At 42.2% G+C, this 16,889-nt stretch overlaps 1 protein-coding gene across 5 annotated transcripts in view; it reads right to left on the reverse strand.

Annotated features, from left to right (window-relative positions):
* TSEN2 (tRNA splicing endonuclease subunit 2) overlaps nucleotides 1–12,499 on the reverse strand; it is a 37,584-nt gene extending 25,085 nt beyond the window's left edge. For 2 of the 5 annotated variants that reach the window (XM_045832132.1, XM_045832128.1), the window contains exons 1-4: nucleotides 12,389–12,499; nucleotides 7,557–7,799; nucleotides 6,956–7,162; nucleotides 5,203–5,284 (exon numbers count right to left, since the gene is read on the reverse strand). In XM_045832132.1, the coding sequence (XP_045688088.1) occupies nucleotides 5,203–5,284; nucleotides 6,956–7,144 (271 nt within the window). In that variant the 5' untranslated portion in view covers nucleotides 7,145–7,162; nucleotides 7,557–7,799; nucleotides 12,389–12,499. The remainder of the gene's footprint in view (nucleotides 1–5,202; nucleotides 5,285–6,955; nucleotides 7,163–7,556; nucleotides 7,800–12,388) is intronic. The other 3 variants (XM_045832130.1, XM_045832129.1, XM_045832131.1) reach the window with 3 other exon arrangements.
* Between the last annotated feature and the right edge of the window lie 4,390 nt (nucleotides 12,500–16,889).

Genomic DNA, 16,889 nt, shown 5'->3' on the forward strand with positions numbered 1-16,889 from the left:
GAATAGGGTCCATAATACTGGAATAACTGTGTGGTGTCAGAGGGGTGCCAGACTTGTCAGGGGGATCACTTCATAAGGTGCCGAAGTGTCTAACTGCTGCGCCGTATACCTGAAACTAATATAACACTGAACGTCAATTGTAATTGAAAAATAAATAACTATGTATTGTAATACACACAAAAAACACTTTGGGCAAGTCATTTCTCCTTTCCCAAATTCAGCCTTCCCTCAGTGGATTACAGGCTTAAAATAGAGGATGTTCAGCTTGAAAATCCCATAAAAAAGACTTCACAGACCCACACCCTGTTAGGAATTTGTCAGTTTTCTCAGTGTCATGGTCTCTCTCCTCTGGTAATTTAACAACAAATAAAAATTTAGCGAGTTTTACTCATAGCCTTTTATGTGCCAAGCATCAGAGATATAGAAGTAGTAAAGCAAATATCCTTTTCCTGAGGTATAGGAAAAGGGTAGTTAGTCTAGTTAAGGAGGTAGAGCAGAAATGAAGGATTCTAACCCAAGCTGATTTGTGTCAGTAAAGGGTTAGAAAGGGACTGGTTAACTTGCCTGGAGAGTTAGGAAAACCACAAGGGAGAAGGAATGACTGAGCTGGACTCTGAAGAGCAGGAGTTTGCCAGGTGGACGGGGACGTGGGCAGAGGGAAGCACCGCACAAAGCCTGAGCTGCGGGTTCCTGCGATGGCAAGCAGCCCCAGGTGGCCGCAGGGCCAGCCAGTGAGTGGCTAGAGGGCAGGGTGGAAGGTGAGGCTGAAGCTAGTGTTTGAAGAATTTCCTCAAGCGGACATTTGGGATTTACTTCTTTAGGGCAGCCCACAACCTTAATTTGTTTCCTTGTCATAAATTCATTTCCTTCACATTTCTATCACCATTTAAAACTTAGCTACTACATAGACAGAAAGAGATTAGTAATTATTGAGATTATTACACTACTTGAAAACCTTTGATTTTTTTTGTCAAATATTAGTAACTGTCAAAGCTGGGTGATGAGTAGAGGCACGGCCATTATGTAATTTGCTCTAATTTTTGCCCCCTCTCCTTTTAAAAAGGTTATTATGAACACATTTTAAAACAGGAAAAAGTGAAGAGAATAGTAAAATAAATGCCTATGTTCCCATCACTCAACTTTAACAATGAACTCATGGCCAACCTTGCTTCATCTGTTTTTCTGCCTATTCCCATGGCCTCCGGATTATTTTGAAAGAGATCTCTCATAGCTTACCATTTCACCTTGAAATAGTTTAGTATGTATTTCTATAAGGACTCTTTCGTGAAAAAAACAAAACACATAACCATAATACCATCATTACACTTTTAAAAACTAATATTAATTCCTTGCATCATCCAAAATCTATGCATTGTCTCACAGCTTTTTTCTGTTTTGGAAAGTCTGACTCAAAATCCAAATAAGGCCCTACACTGCAATTGTTGATTCTAATATATAGGTTTCCCTGCTACGCTATTTTTGGAAATTCTTCTGTTGCAGAAATGGATCCCCTGTCCTTTAGGACTCCCCCATCTGGCCTCAGATGATCGCACTTGCCTTGTGCTATTAACACAGTGCTACTCCAAGGTGGTCATGGGCTCAACGGTTCAGGAAGAGATGAAATAACTGTCTCAGCACACTGCTTAGTTCAGCTCCCCTTGTTTTCACAGCCAGATTTTCATGGAGAAGGAAGCTGCAAGTGATTAAAGAGCAGTAGCTAAATGGAATGGAATCTATTTCCAATGTGGTGCAAAGGTCTTATGTTGCTGCATTTCAGTACTTGGAGCAGCACAGGCTTAACACATTCCTCTCTTCCCTGTGTCTCCTGGGAACTGGTGGAACTAGATGTTTGATCAGATCCAGTTCGATTTGGGGGGAAGCCTACTTCATAGGTAGTGCATGTGTTTTCATTAGAAGACACAAAATGACTTGTTGGGTCTATGTCATCAGCACCATTGCTGATCAATGCCTAGATTAAATGGTGATATTCTAATCCTGTTATTTCTTTGTTTATTAGTGGGATTCTTCAATAAAGAGAAACCCCCCCTTATCTGGTTACCCCAAGAACCAGTTCATATATGCCGGTTTTCAAAATGATGAATCCTCCATAGGTGAACAATGAATTTCTCCTGGCATGAACTACAGGATTCAAGCCCTTGGCGGGTGTTATAAGGAATGAATTTTAAAATAAATTGTAATATTATTCTTACTGATGCTCAAATGTTTCCATGGCCTTTTTTGAAAGATGTCTACTAGTTTTTGATTAGCTTCCTTGCTTCCTGTGTACAAGTTGTTTCACATAAAAAATCCTAGCTGCTGTCAACCACACCATCATAATTCCTCATTTGCCTAATCATATAATATTCATATAACAGTTTCAGCCTAACAGTAACAACACTACCACCCATTAAAATTACTGAAAGCAATATAAAGATTATTTTGTAGCCCTTTCTTTCTTTAGAGTATATGGCAGGTTGACTGCCCTGATTCTTCAGGTTTTCCATCTGCCAAACCAGCTGACTCTGAGCCAGTGAAACATGAGCAAACATGATGCAAGCAGAAGCCTGAAAAGCACTGGCACCCTGGGGCTTGCTCTTGACCCTCCATCATAACCATGAGAACATGCCTGGGCTAGCCCGCTGGAGGATGACACACAGGGTGCCCCCCGTCCTTCTTCCCAGTTGAGTGAATCCTAGACCAGCTGACAGCCAACCAACAGACCACCGGACACCAGTGAGTCTGGCTAAATCCATTATTGGACTGTGCCCATTAGACAGCTGACCCATGATTAGCCAGATGGATGAGCACATCCAGTCAAGATCAGCAGACCTACCCAGCAAACCTGTAGCCTTGTAAGCAACCTGGTTGCTACTGAAAGCCACTGAAATTTGGGGTGACTTGTTAAATACCATTGTGGCAAGAGGTAACTGACACAAAGTCTATCCCATTAGAATCAAACAGTCAAATTATCAAGTTTTGAAGTCATTCAGAATAGTTTCCCCCTTGTGGCTCTACTTTTTAAAACTGACTTTGTTTTGTTTTGTGTTTTGTCTTTGTTTTGTGTAACCGTGCAACACACTTACAAAGTTCCAAAGTCAAATCTATGAAGTCTCACCTCTCTTTCCATCCTGTTCCATCCTTCCCCGATAGACATTAAAAAATTATGATTTATCCTTCCTTATATTTCAAAAAATATTTATATTCCCCCATTTAGATAAACCATAGCATACTATGCAGACTTTCTTTTATCTTGTTTTCTTCACTTAAAAATATATCCCAGTATCCCTCATGCCCAGCTGCATAGTACTGCATTATATGAATGCACTACAGTTTATTCCACTAGTCCCCTCCTTATAGTCTTTTAATATTAGAAATAGTGTTGCAATGAATAGCCTTATGCTATTTCTTTCCATATTTTTGCTGCTATATCTTTAAGTGTTATTGTTTTTTTAAGATTTTATTTATTTATTTATTTTTGGAAAGAGGGGAAGGGAACAAGAGAGGGAGAGAAACATTAATGTGTGGTTGCCTCTCATGTACCCGCAACGGGGGACCTGGCCCACAAACCAGGCATGTGCCCTGACTGGGAATCGAACCGGCAACTCTTTGGTTCACAGGCTGGCACTCAATTTTATGATAAATTTCTAGAAGTGGAATTACTGGGATAAAAGTAAATACAAATGCTGGGACAACTGGATATCCACAGGCAAAACAATGAAACTGGCCCCTTAGTTTATATCATATATAAAAATTAACTCAAAATTGATCGAAGACCTAAATGTATGAGCTGAAACTATAAAACTCTTAGAAGAAACCAGAGGGGAAAATCTGCCTGAACTTGGATTTGGCAATGGCTTCCTAAATATGATACCAAAAGAACAAGCAACAAAAGAAAAAAAGTAGATAATTTGGACTTCATTAAAATTAAAAACTTTCACTGTTTCACATTCACTGAATGGCTATGATCAAAAACAAGAATAGAAAATAGCAAGTGTTGGTGAGGATGTATAGAAACTAGAAGCCTTGTGCACTGCTGAGGGGAATGTAAGATGGTACAAGCACTGTGAAAAACAGTTTGGTAGTTCCTCAAAAAATTAAAAAAGAATTATCACATGGCCCAGCAAGTCTACTCCTAGGGCTGTGTGTGTATATATACATGAGAAATGTCCACATATGTCCACACAAAAACTTGTACATGAATGTTCATAGCAGCATTATTCATAACAGCTCCAAAGTGGAACCAACCCAAATGTCCATCTTTAGATGAACAGAAAAACAAAACATGGAATATCCGTACAATGGGATATTATTCAGGCTGACATTCTGATATGGACGAATGCCCAAACACAAAAGTGAAAGACACAAAGTCTTTATAATGGGTGTTTCCACTTATATGAAATATGTAGAATGGGCAAATTCACAGACACGGAAAGCATGTTAAGGCTACCGGGATTCAGGAGGTGAGGAGAATGGGGAAGGGTGGGGGAGTGAATACATGTATAATTTTGCTAGATGTCGCCCAACTCCTCTCTGCAGCGGTTGCGCTGCCTGCACTCCCACAAGAAACACACGAGAGTATCTCAGGACCTCGCTGATGGGCAAACTTCTGGATTTTTGCCAATCAGACTGCTGAAATGATATCTCAGTACAGTTTTAATTTGTATTTTTTTTTACAATAAAATGTTTTTAAAATCCTCTCCAATTATGTTTTAACCTGCTGATTCTGGTTATGTAATTACCATGAGATTTCCCTAGAGAAATGTACTAGGTTAAAAGATTTATAAATTAAAGAAAAGTGGACCAGCAAGTGAGAGCTACACATATTACTATGTTTTAACAAACACATCAATATCAGCTATTGTTGCAAATTCTAATTCTAGAAAACTCATTTTGCATACAGGTGAATAGGTACCTAACTATCAGTGCCTTCCACACCCACAGTACTCCTCTAGGCAATGCTTAATAACAGAAAAGACTGAATAACAATTTTGATAATTTTAGAAATTAGATAAAACACATTTTTCACCCATTGTAAGAACCCTTTCACCTTTAGTAGAATGATCTTAGTTACTATTTTTTTAGCAGTAAAATTGTCAGTGTGCATCTCCTCTACTAGAATTTTACTATATAAGCTGAGGTGGAGGATCAAACATGAAAGAAAATAATTATCTGCCAAAAGAACTGAATGATGCACAAATTTACCTTTGTATTTAGCAACCAGCTTAGGATCTGAAATTGTGAAGTTTGGACGGCTTCTAGACAGGATTCCTTTTCCAAAATAACCCTTCCATGAAGAGAGAAAACAAAATTAGGGCACCTTTAGTTATCAATTTTTTAGCTGAAGGAGAATAGCTATTTGTGTTAACAAGAGATGTATTATTACATCTTCCCTCTGATTATCTAGCCATTACTAATGAAGGTTTCAGCTAGCGAGTTTTTAGTACGCCTCCTTTGTCTCATAACTCATGAGTTCAGTCTAGGTCTCATATGCTGAAGGCAGCAGGCAGGCAGAGGCAGAGGCAGAGGTAGGGATTCTTCTTCAGCAGCAGTGTGTCTAAAAGCAGGAGTCAAGGCTACCTGGTACGAAAAGCTTCTTGGCTTCTCCTGTATGCAGGATTGAAGTATTCCTTTCCTTCCTAATGATTCCAGAAACAAAATAGATTTTTCCCCTCCCATTTCTTAATTTAAGCCCACAGAAAATTGAGAGAATAATAAAATGAATACCTTTTATCCTTACCAAGATTTAACAATCAGAATAATGTGCATAGCACTTTATACATTTTATTAAAAAATATTTTATTTTTAAAGAAAGGGTATAGGAGTAAGAGAGTGTGACAAACATCGATGTGAGAGAGAAACATCGATCAGCTTCCTCTTGTACCCACCCCAACTGGGATGAACCCACGACCAAGGCATGTACTCCGACCAGGAACTAAACCAGTGACCTTCTGCTTTGGGGAATGATGCTCCAACCAACTGAGCCACACTGATCAGGGTATATACACTTTATAAAGCCTCTTGCTTAATGTTATATATTGCAAAGGTGGAGAGACTGTCCTTGGCTTAGACCCCCATTTCACCAGAGTCAATGCCACCCACTGTATCCCATTTTGGAAGGGTGGTTATAACCTATATATTTTCTAGAAACATCTAGAGAGGACACATTTGTAGAGACAGGGATTGGATGGGTGGTGCCTCAGGCTGAAGGTAGGAGCCGGGATGAAGTGCTATGGGCATGAGGGAACTCTGTGCTAATTGATGGGAGGGCTCTGAAATGGGTGGTTGCACAGCTCTATGAATTTACTACAATCACTGAACTGTACACTTACAATGGGTAAATTTTATGGCTGTAAATTATATCTCAATAAAGCTGTTTATTAAAAAGTGCCCCAGTGATGAACTGGTTAAGGGATGAGGCCAGGGGTGGGACAGCAAGCTACCAATCTCAACTCAAACCCATTATCAATGTAAAACAGCAAAAACGAGAATTTGCCCTCATCTAAGAAGAGGTTCCCAACTAGGAAGAAAGCAGATAAAGAGCCAGATCTGATCTGTCCATGAGTCAGAACAATATGCCACTCGGTGGTTACTTCTGGGGATGAAATGGGAGTGAAGTGAGGAAGTTGAACTTTTTAACCCTTAATTTAATTTCTGTAAGTTGCCTGATTTTTTTTTACAATAAATACGCATTACTTTTATCACTGAGACAAGAAAGTTCAATGTTACTGACCCTACTTCATTGCTGAAATGTGGGTCCAGAATGAGGGAGTTATCTTCACGATACATGGTTTCAGGGCCCCTGAGTCAAACAGTAGTGTTCTGACATGAGACCAAGCAGCAAGAGAAGAATATGAGTCATTTACAGTTTATTTATTTTGGGGGTGGATGGGGAGAAGAAAAGATAGCTGGCTCCAGGCTGCCGGGAAGTAGCCCTGCCAGGGCCTCCTATACTTACTTTCCCATACAGCTGCTCCATATCTTCTGCGTTTTTCACAATGACATTGTTGTTTATCATTTCGGCGTGGAACATTTTGAAATCTTTCTTAGGTCCACAGTTCTGATCAAAAGGGATTGGAAATGGAGATTCATAACTCTCATACACTCTTCTTTTCCTCTTTGGGGCATGGAAAACTGCTTCTGCCATTTTTCAAGTTCAACTATTCTTTAAAGAGTATAATGAAGAGAAAGAAACAGTCAATCAGTGAATACACTGATAAAAAATGTGAGTACATTGTACCTAGGCTCAGAAAACTTTGTGGTCTGTGGGAAAAATCAAATATTTATAAAGCAGTGAACTAAAAGACACAGTCATGAGAATTTTTTTTTTTAAGAAGTGCAAATCTTATTCACCTAGAACATCTCAATCAATTCCCACAACAGTGCCCAAGAAGTGGCATTATTTCTCACTATAGCTGACAAGACTGAGGCCTAGTGACATGCCCCGAAAGTCACAATGCTTTGCAAAAGTTTCCTGATAGCAAGCACAAGAGGATTTCTGCCTATTAGGATTACTCCCATTCTTTCACTCAGCCAACAGACTTTTAGCATGGACCTACCAGGGGCTCCTAGTATCAGAGGTGCTGGGGATGTCAATCACCTTCCAATTTTTAAGGTAAGCTGATGAATAACAATGGCAACAGCAGTTCCCAGTCAAGGGTCTATTATGCACTCCAGATGCAAGTGGCTAAGAGAAGGAACTCTAAAGCCAGCGTGCCAGGGCAGGAATCTGCTTCACTACCTCCTAGCTGTGTGATTGCAGGTAAAGGTTATTTAATCTTCCTGTGCTGTGGTTTCCTCATCTGCAAAATAAGGATAAAAATAAACTCTGTCTTATAGTTAAGACCCATAAAGTGCTTAGAAGAGTTTGTGGTTCATGCTGAGCATGATGCATGTATTCACTCTAAGTATTATTATGGAGTGAGCACTATTAACATCCTCATACAGAAAGGAAACAGATTCAGGTTTGAAAGATTATGTAAAAGACTCCAGAGAGGGGGGCACTAGACCATCCCGGGCCTGCTGAATGCCAGAGCTCTTCCCTCCGGGCTCTGCAGCAAGCACAGGTAGCACCCATCCCCTTTGGTCTGAAGGTTCACTCTTTCTCAAGGTTAGAAGCTAAAGGGTTACGGAGAATTGTGGAATTACTTACTGTGCACCCAGCACTAGGAGGGAGTAAAGGAAGCTGAAGTCAGTACCTCTCCCTTCCAGGCCTTATTCTCAGCCCGAGGAGACAAAACAAGCACCTAATGCACAACAGGCTGCAATTCAATAATGGCTAAAGGAAGGAAGTCAAGTTGAGTGTATTGTGCGATAAAGACACAGAGCTGTGGTAGATGCATTTAACTTAGGAAAACTCAACCATACGCAAGGGGGAAAAAATGTAAACAGTGCAAGAAATTGGGCCAGCCACTCTAAGCGACAAGCAGACGCCCTAGAGAAGGGAGGCTTGAATCTGCTGCTCCCTTAGTCCCAGGCCTGGATTTGATTTAAGCTGTGCATGTATCTGGTGCTTGAAGAAAGAGTGGAGCTATATCACACACATTTAAACTATGTGGCTCCAAACTCTCACAAAGAAAGGACTGATTATTTAGGTGCCTTCTGCATTCAGAACCAGCATCCCAATGGGCAATGGATGTAACCAAGCCTGTTACAACCAATGAAGGTGGCCAAAGCTGAGAAAGGAAGGTGAGTGGTTTTAAGGGTTCATGACAGTTAAAAAAAAATTAAAAGCTTTGCCCAATGTGTGATGTCTTTATCAACTCTCACAAGGAGGTTGAGGAATTAAATGAGGAAACAAACAAACAAACAAACAAACAGAAAACAAGAACAGACCAAGGGGAGTTAGAGAAATCGATAAATCAGTGACTAAGATAACTATGAAAAAGAAGTATCAGCACATTGGACCTTTGTAGAATTGCCAAAGTATTCTGAGCAGCAAACTGCTAGACTTCCTAAGGAAGAACCCTCACTGCAACCACACACCGAGAGCAACTGTGCACATTACACACTCTGAACAGCATTCACGACGAAAGGGCGTATGCTGCACATTAATGGTCAGTTGAGAGGTTTTCTTCCAAGAGCATTTTAACTAGGTTTTCACTTGCTGACCTATCCCCCAGCCCAAGCCAACTATTACATTTACTATTTGGTTGTAGAAACAGCAGTTTTTTCTAAAGCTTAAATAATACTGTGTTGGCTTTTTTTGAGGCAGGACATTGATCTTCGGTGAGGAACTTTCTAGGGATTTCCAGGAACAGTTCAGATTTTTATGAGGTTTTCACTTTTATAACTTAACTTCTGGTTAGTGTTTGACTTATATATACTACATTAGAATTTTTAATGCTTTAAATTTTTAGAAAGATCTTATTCACTTATTTTTTAGAGAGTAGAAGGGAGGGAGAACGAGAGGGAGAGAAACATCAATGTGTGGTTGCCTCCCACACCCCCTCACCCGGTGACCTGGCTGTAAGCCAGGCCTGTGCCCTGACGGATACTGAACCGGACTGAACCGACAACACTCCAGTTTGCAGGCTGGCACTCAATCCACTGAGCTGTACCAGTCAGGGCTGGAATTGTTTTTTTAAAAGAAAATACTGAATGGCTAACCTCAAGAACTTCCAATTAAATTACCTCAAACAAGCAAAACTGAAAAGTTATGCTTTAATTTGCCTGGTTTGTTCAGGATTTTCCCTTTCAGATTGCTCATGTAGTCTGAAAAAAGCAATACTGGGCTATGCCACTTGATAGTAAGAACTCTGTACTCAGACTCAAGCATGTGTTACAGGTTTCTTGCCACAAAAAACCCCCAAAACAAAAACAAACCCCAGTTTTTCGCAAAGCCTCCAAATCCATGACCTAGTGTTGTCTCTGCCCGTGTAACAGCATGCCCATCAAGAATCCGGCTCATAGTAGGCCTTCCATACATACAGAGATGCCATCATCATGATGTGACTGTCACAACCCACTTAAGCTCTCTGAGCCCAGCTTCTTCATCTTCAAACTGAACAGGACTGGAAAACAATCTGGAAGTTACTGTAATGTTAACTACAGAATAACCATATGATCCAGCAATTCCACTTCCTGGTATAGATACAAAAAAGAGTAAAAACATGTCCACGCCAAAGTCTGTATGTGAATGTTGACAGTAGTATTATTCATAAAAGCCAAAAGATGGAAACCACCCAAATGTCCATCAACAGATGAATGCGTCAACCAAATGTGGGATATCCACACAGTACAGTATTATCAGCAAATATAAAAGAATGAAGTACAGATACATTCTACAATATGCATGATGAACCATGACAGTATCATGCTAAAAGTAGCTGGTCACAAGACCACATACTGTATGTGTAAGACCATAATATGAAATGTCCAGAATAAGCAAATCCACAGATTCAATTAGCAACTGCAGGCGCGGGGGGAGGGGAGAAGTGTTGGTATGGGTTTATTTTGAGGATGAAGAAAATGTTTAAAGTCAGATTGCAGTGATGGTGATGGTTGCATAACTCTTGAATGCTAAAATCACTGATACATTTTACAAAGGTGAACTTTATAGTATGTGAATGACTTCTCAATAAAGCTGTTCTCAATAAAGCTGTTATACTTGACAGGACAAACCAGATGACCTCTAATTTTGTAGTTTTGTGGAAGAGCTGCCTTGTGTTGAACTTGGGAGGCAAGAGGAGAAAGGATTGAGTTTGCAACTCTCCAAACCTGCAATACACATTTAAGAAGTGCTGCTTTAGTGCCACAATAAGAGAACAGCATGATGGAAGATGTAGGATGCAAGTTAAATGAGAAGAACCAACCATGATTTGTAGGTACATGCTAGCACTGACTCTACTGTATGCTACACAGGTGAGTACTACTGTCCTGATTTCAAGGACCAAAAACCCGGACTTGGAGCAAGTTATTTGCCCAAAGCCCCATTGTTAAAGACACCAGGTTAATAATGCAGGGAGACAGGCATGGTTAAGACTGGCCTAAAAGAGGACCGCCGTCTAAAGCACACACAGATGTACAGGAAGGACTGCGTCAGTCATCAGGAAGTTTTTGAGATGTGAAGGCTGGTTTACACATGGAGCCACTGCAGATTATGACAACTGAAAAGAGATTAAGAAAAGTAACTTGGGGTGGCATGTAACAGTGCCTCTCAAGCTTGGCTGCCCTTAGAATCACCGAGGAAAATTAAAACTCCTAATGTCCTGGCCTTACCTGCACTTCTATCAGAAATTCTGGGGTGGGGCCCAGAATTTCAACATGTATCCAAAGTTGCCAACCACTGGTTATAGGATGGCCTATTCAAACACACTTAATCCCAACAGCTTCCCAAGGTAAATTCTATTACTATTCCCATTGTACAGATGAAGAAAGGGGCTCCGAGGGGCTGAATGCTATGTACCTGTAAGCTGTTGTTATTCTCTTCCCAAACCTGGGCATTCCTGATTCCAGACGCCCACAGTGTTAAATATATTTACTTTTCTATTAAAAGCAGGGCTTGTTCTTTATTTTTCCCTTGAGCAGATAAGCTAACACACAAGACAAAGCAAAACCGAAAGGGAGAAGGGAACTAGCTACATTTAATTTTCCAATTCCCTGGGTCCACCTTGCCTTAACAAGCCTGGTTAAAACTTCCCACACAGCAAAGTTCACCTTCTCCCAATTGAAAAAAAAAAAAAAAGTTTGAAATTCCAACTGCTTACTCCTGGGCCAGTGGAGACAGGGATAAAAGGGACGAGGCAATCCTGCCCCTGGGAAGCTGTCAAGTTAGAACCTAAGACTACTTAGTATAAACAAACAATAAACCTTTGAAGGCTGTTGTTAGGGTTAAATGGGTAACTGTGCAAATGCGCAAGGTACTGGGTCTACCATGGGGAAGTGCTAGCCAGACGGTAGTTGAAACTGCAATGAATGATAGCACACAACTCGAAAAGTGTTCCGGGCCCAACAAATTCCTAAATCTGTCTTAACTTATCCCTTTGCTAGTTTCCTTGAGCTCCCGCCATCCCCCAGCAACCCAACTAGCGGCTGAGGCTCCTCTAAGGAAGGGAGGGGTCGCCTGAAGCCCGACCTCCAGCGGCTGTGGGACGTGGCGTCAACACTTCCAGAAAGGAGAAAGAGAAGTACAAAGGGCCACAGGTGCACGGAGGAGGAAGCGAGGAGTTAATTCCGGCAGAACCCGGAAGCCTAGCTCCTCCCCCCGGCCCTGTTCCGGTCCGACTGTGGAACCCAGGGAAAGTCTTTCCGCCCTTTCCACTCTCGCTCTGGGGGGCTTTCGGAGAGGCCGTGTTTCCTCCTGCGGTGAAACCTCGCCCTTGCCCAGTACGCTTGAGCCACCACGCTCAATGCCCAGGCACGCGGCGCGCGCCTAGCACTGCTACCTTACCTTCATCGAGTCCACGCGCTCACCGTTACCCCGACAACGCCGGCGGGGGGGAGGGGCGAGGGCGGACACCGCTGCCGTCAAGTACTGCCGCCGCAAAGCGGGACGAATGCGCAGCCGCAGAGCCCGTGGGCACACCCACCGAATGTTCTAGGAGCACGCCTGCGCACATCCTGAAAAGGGGAGGGGCTTCTCCTGAGCACGGAAGTCGTCCCTCGTGAAGTGTGAAGCTTAGGCTGCATGTCCCCTTTCCTGAGTGCCACACGTTATGTGGACAGACTGCTGCGCGGCTGCTATTCTTGTTTAATTCTCAGGACAGTCTCGCATGACCCATTTTATACATGAGATCCGAAGTTACTTGTTCAATGACACATGGCTAGGAGGTAGTGAAGCCACGACTGGAGTCCAGGTGTTAAAGACTTGGAGTCCTAGCTCTTGGAGGGATGGGATGCTTGAGGCTACCGGACTTTGTTACGCGACCTCGGCCCTGACGCCGAACTCAGCTTATATTCAATGTATAAGCTGCAGCATTTGGGCTGTAAAGGAAGTGCCCTCTCGCAGGCAGCTGCCTAAAAGTCACTTGCACTGTCTGCCCTGTGCAGTGTAAAGGACGACAGATGGGGAGACAGACCTGCATTTGAATCTTCACTTCTTCAGTGTCATGAGTGACCAAACCATTCTGAGCCTCAGTTCCCTCATCTGAAAAACAGGTCGTCAGGATTATATGGGATAAGCAAAACAAAACTGCATTGGGAAGTGTAAAATTTCTTCCAACCTTTTTAGGAGGACTGATAGGGAGTCCAATACATATCTTCTCAAATATGAAGCCTAGGATCCCCAGCACACACACCACACACATATGTTGGGCAGTTGGGGAAGGTGGGTGACAGGGTGGGGCTAAGTGTGACTTTATTTTTTTTTTAAGATTTTATCTATTTATTTAGAGAAGGGAAGAGAGGGAGAAAGAGAGAAGTATCAGTTGGTTGCCCCTCACGCAACCCCCAACCAGTGCCTGGCAGCAACTCAGGCATGTGCCCTGATAGGGAAATCAAACTAGGACCTTTATGCTTTGCAGGATTATGCTCAACCAACTGAGTGGCACCTTCGGGGCTAAGTGTGAGTGTGTTTGAAATCTAGACCTTTCCTAAATTTCTCATCTCCAGGCCATGGAACACCCCGTTGCCTTTGCCCAGAACATCCTTCCCGACTCTGCTGCAGTAATTCCTGGTCACCCTTTAGGTCTCATTTCAGATATCTCTTCCTCCGGGAGACTTCGTCTTGCCTCTCCAGGCTGGCTTGGTGACTTTCCTCTGTGCTTCCTGTTTTCTGGTCCTCCTTAACTAGACTGTGGGCTCTTGGTAGAAAGAGCTCAAGACACCATGGACCTTAACTGCTCAGCTAAGGAGTTCAGACTTTAGAGAGACCAAAATCAGAATAGCTTCCTGTTGGGGTGTTGCAAAAAAGAACCTCAGCAAGATTCAGAGAAGAGTGGTATCAAGATGGTTTGGGCAGGGAAGAAGGAGCTGTGGGAAGGCTGTAATATTGCACCAGAATATGCCTATTTAGGAAATACTGGTTTTAGAATTAGAGGGTTTTAAAATGAAAGGCAACTCATAGGTTGTCCACTTCAACTTCCTTATTTAACTGATAAGACAAAAGGTTCAGAAGCACTCTGAGTTGCCAGAGGTGGCCAAGCAAGTCAGAGGGTTGCTGAGACCAGAGACAATCCCCTGAGGCTCAGCATGGTGCTCTATACTCCAGGGCTTGGGATTCCAGATTCCCTCACAATGGGGATCTCGGTACTGTCATCTGGAGCCCTGACCCCACAGAAGGTCCAGAATAGGTTACTGAATAAGATATTCTTTCCCCAAGATTTCCTCTCAATGTGTATTTTAAGCCTTTTGTTGTGGACTTTTTTCAAACATGCATTTGGGAGAGAGAATTATCTAATAAATCATCACTTCCACAATGTGGCCTTTGGTATCTTATTTCTTTTACGCTCTCCACACACACACACGCACACACCCTTATCCCACTGCTGGAGTATTTTTTTATAGACTTCTTTAAATGATTTTATTTATTTATTTTTAGAGAGGGAATGGAGGGAGAGAGAGAGAGAGAGAAACATCAATGTGCGGTCGCTGGGGGTCATGGCCTGCAACCCAGGCATGTACCCTGACTGGGAATCAAACCTGCGACACTTTGGTTCGCAGGCCGAGATCAATCCACTGAGCTATGCCAGCCAGGGCATTGGAGTATTTTTAAGTGATCCCAGACATGTAATTTCATTCAGAATATTTCAGTATGTATCTCTAATCTTTACATTTTATTATACACACATATATGTATGTACTTTATTTTGCCATGTTTAATGTGCTTCCATATGTAATGCACACTCATGTTTTTGGCCCAGATTTTCAGGAAAAATATCTTTCATTTTAATTTTTTAATTTAATGGTTTTATTTATTTATATTTAGAAACAAAACCAATTATAGTATTCCAGAGCACTCTTTTGCATACGGATATTGTCATTGATTTCTTGAGTTTTAACGCATAAGCATACATAAAAGAATTTAAAATATTTATAGATATGGAATTAGTACTACCCATGTATAATGCACATCCTTATTTTTCCCTAAAAATTTGGGCAAAAAAGTGCACATTATACACAGCAAAATACAGTATATATAAAAAGAGAATGTATGTACATATACAATTTTTATTATCCCCAAAGTTCTATAGAATCACTGTAACATTGAATTAGTAAATACTGAACCATTGCCCCTAGGGGAAATACAGGGTTAGGTTCCTGCTAGTCTCTGGCAACAATATTCATCAACCAATTAATAAATAAACTTATTTTGTGTGTGTTTCTGTTTAAAGATACTTTGTTTAATATCTATCGTTGATTCAATAACACTGTACTCATGACCAATATCACTACATCGCAAGCCTAAATGAAGCTCTTCTAACATGCATTTTCTCTGTAAGGCACAGCACAGCCTTTTGAGTCAGGAGCACTAGACAGCAAGCACTTCAGCACTCTGCTTGGGGTCCATTTTAAACAACCAAAATCACCAAAATCACCAGAAAGCACAAAAACATGAAAAATGTGGCACTAAAGAGACCGATAAAAAGCACACTTGTTTGTGGTATGAGAGCTGAAACAAGAATACAGAGTATCACCTGTTGACTTCGGCCAGAACGTGCATATTGAGAGACATGCATTTCACTCCGCCCCATGCCTGTGCATATCTGTGAATGACCATGCACTGTGAGTATTAATTTTAGATCTGCAAATAAAATTTAGCCAGTAGGTGAGTTTGCAAATACAGAATCCGCTAAAAATGAGTATCAACTGTGTGAGTGTGTGTGTATCCCCATATCTTTAGTACATCTAACAAAGTGAACAAGAATATCATTTATATGTAAAATGTTACACAGAATCTCCATGACCACCATAAGGACAATTTATTAAGCATTAATGTGTGCTGGCCACATTTCATCCTATTAATTCTTACCACAGCCCTGTGAGACAGGTGTTCTCACCTCTGTTTCCCAGTTGAGGTTCCCTCCTCACCCAAGTTCTCAGAGCTAGGAAGCAGTGGAGGCCAGATAAGGACCCAGAGCCAGGGACTATGGGGCTTGCATTTATTTTAATCCATCATGCAGGATATGGGAGGGCAATGTATTGACAAAACAGCTTTAAATATGGAAATACAAAATTGAGGCAAGTGTTGTGGGAGGTCAAGGGAGGCTGGGATGGGTCTAAGGATGGAGGAGGCTTCCTGGAAGAGGTGGCCTTCAAGCTGAGCCTGAAAGGAGGGTTTCTATCAGGAGAGTGGAGAGGCAGAAGGGAGGTGGGGCCTGGGACACCGGGCCAGTCCACGTGCCAGGCAGGTGTGGACTTTGAGGTTCCGGAGCGGGGAGGGGCTGGGCGGGGCTGGGCAGGAGGTTGAAGCCGACGATAAGGTCCGATAGGCAGGGCGGGGCCCGGTTGTGCGTACCCTGGAATTCCAGGCTTGGCCTTTGGACTTCACCCTGTAGACAAGGGGGAGCCACCGACGTTTCTGAGCAGGGCAGGGAGGCACCAGCTGTCACCCCACTCCCCGCCCCCCCACCCCCCCCCCGACTGGGCCGAACCCTGCAATATTTCAGCAAGTCCACTAGATGGAGATATTTTAGCAAATTTAAACGACCAGGCCTCTGCAGAGACTGCTTTCGGGCGAGGAAAACAAACCCCCTGGTTTGTTTTCCTCCCAAAGCCTCTGCGCATAATGACTCTACTCAAAGCATCCGCATCATAAAATGCAGGGGTTGTGAAACCAAAATCAAATTAGGGACGTAGTTCCGCTTTACTTTGCTGATGAGCCTCAGTTAATTTAACACCTTTGAAGGAGAAAGGGTTCAGGGTGAGCAGGAAGGGCAGACAGTTTTAACAAATGCCCTGCACACATTGTCTAGCATTTCAACCTCACTACAGCCCTTCAAAGTAAGTGCTGT

This window comes from Phyllostomus hastatus, unplaced genomic scaffold (assembly GCF_019186645.2).
Source record: "Phyllostomus hastatus isolate PE091 unplaced genomic scaffold, TTU_PhHast_1.1 phas_contig_16, whole genome shotgun sequence".
In the NCBI taxonomy this organism is placed as follows: domain Eukaryota; kingdom Metazoa; phylum Chordata; class Mammalia; order Chiroptera; family Phyllostomidae; genus Phyllostomus; species Phyllostomus hastatus.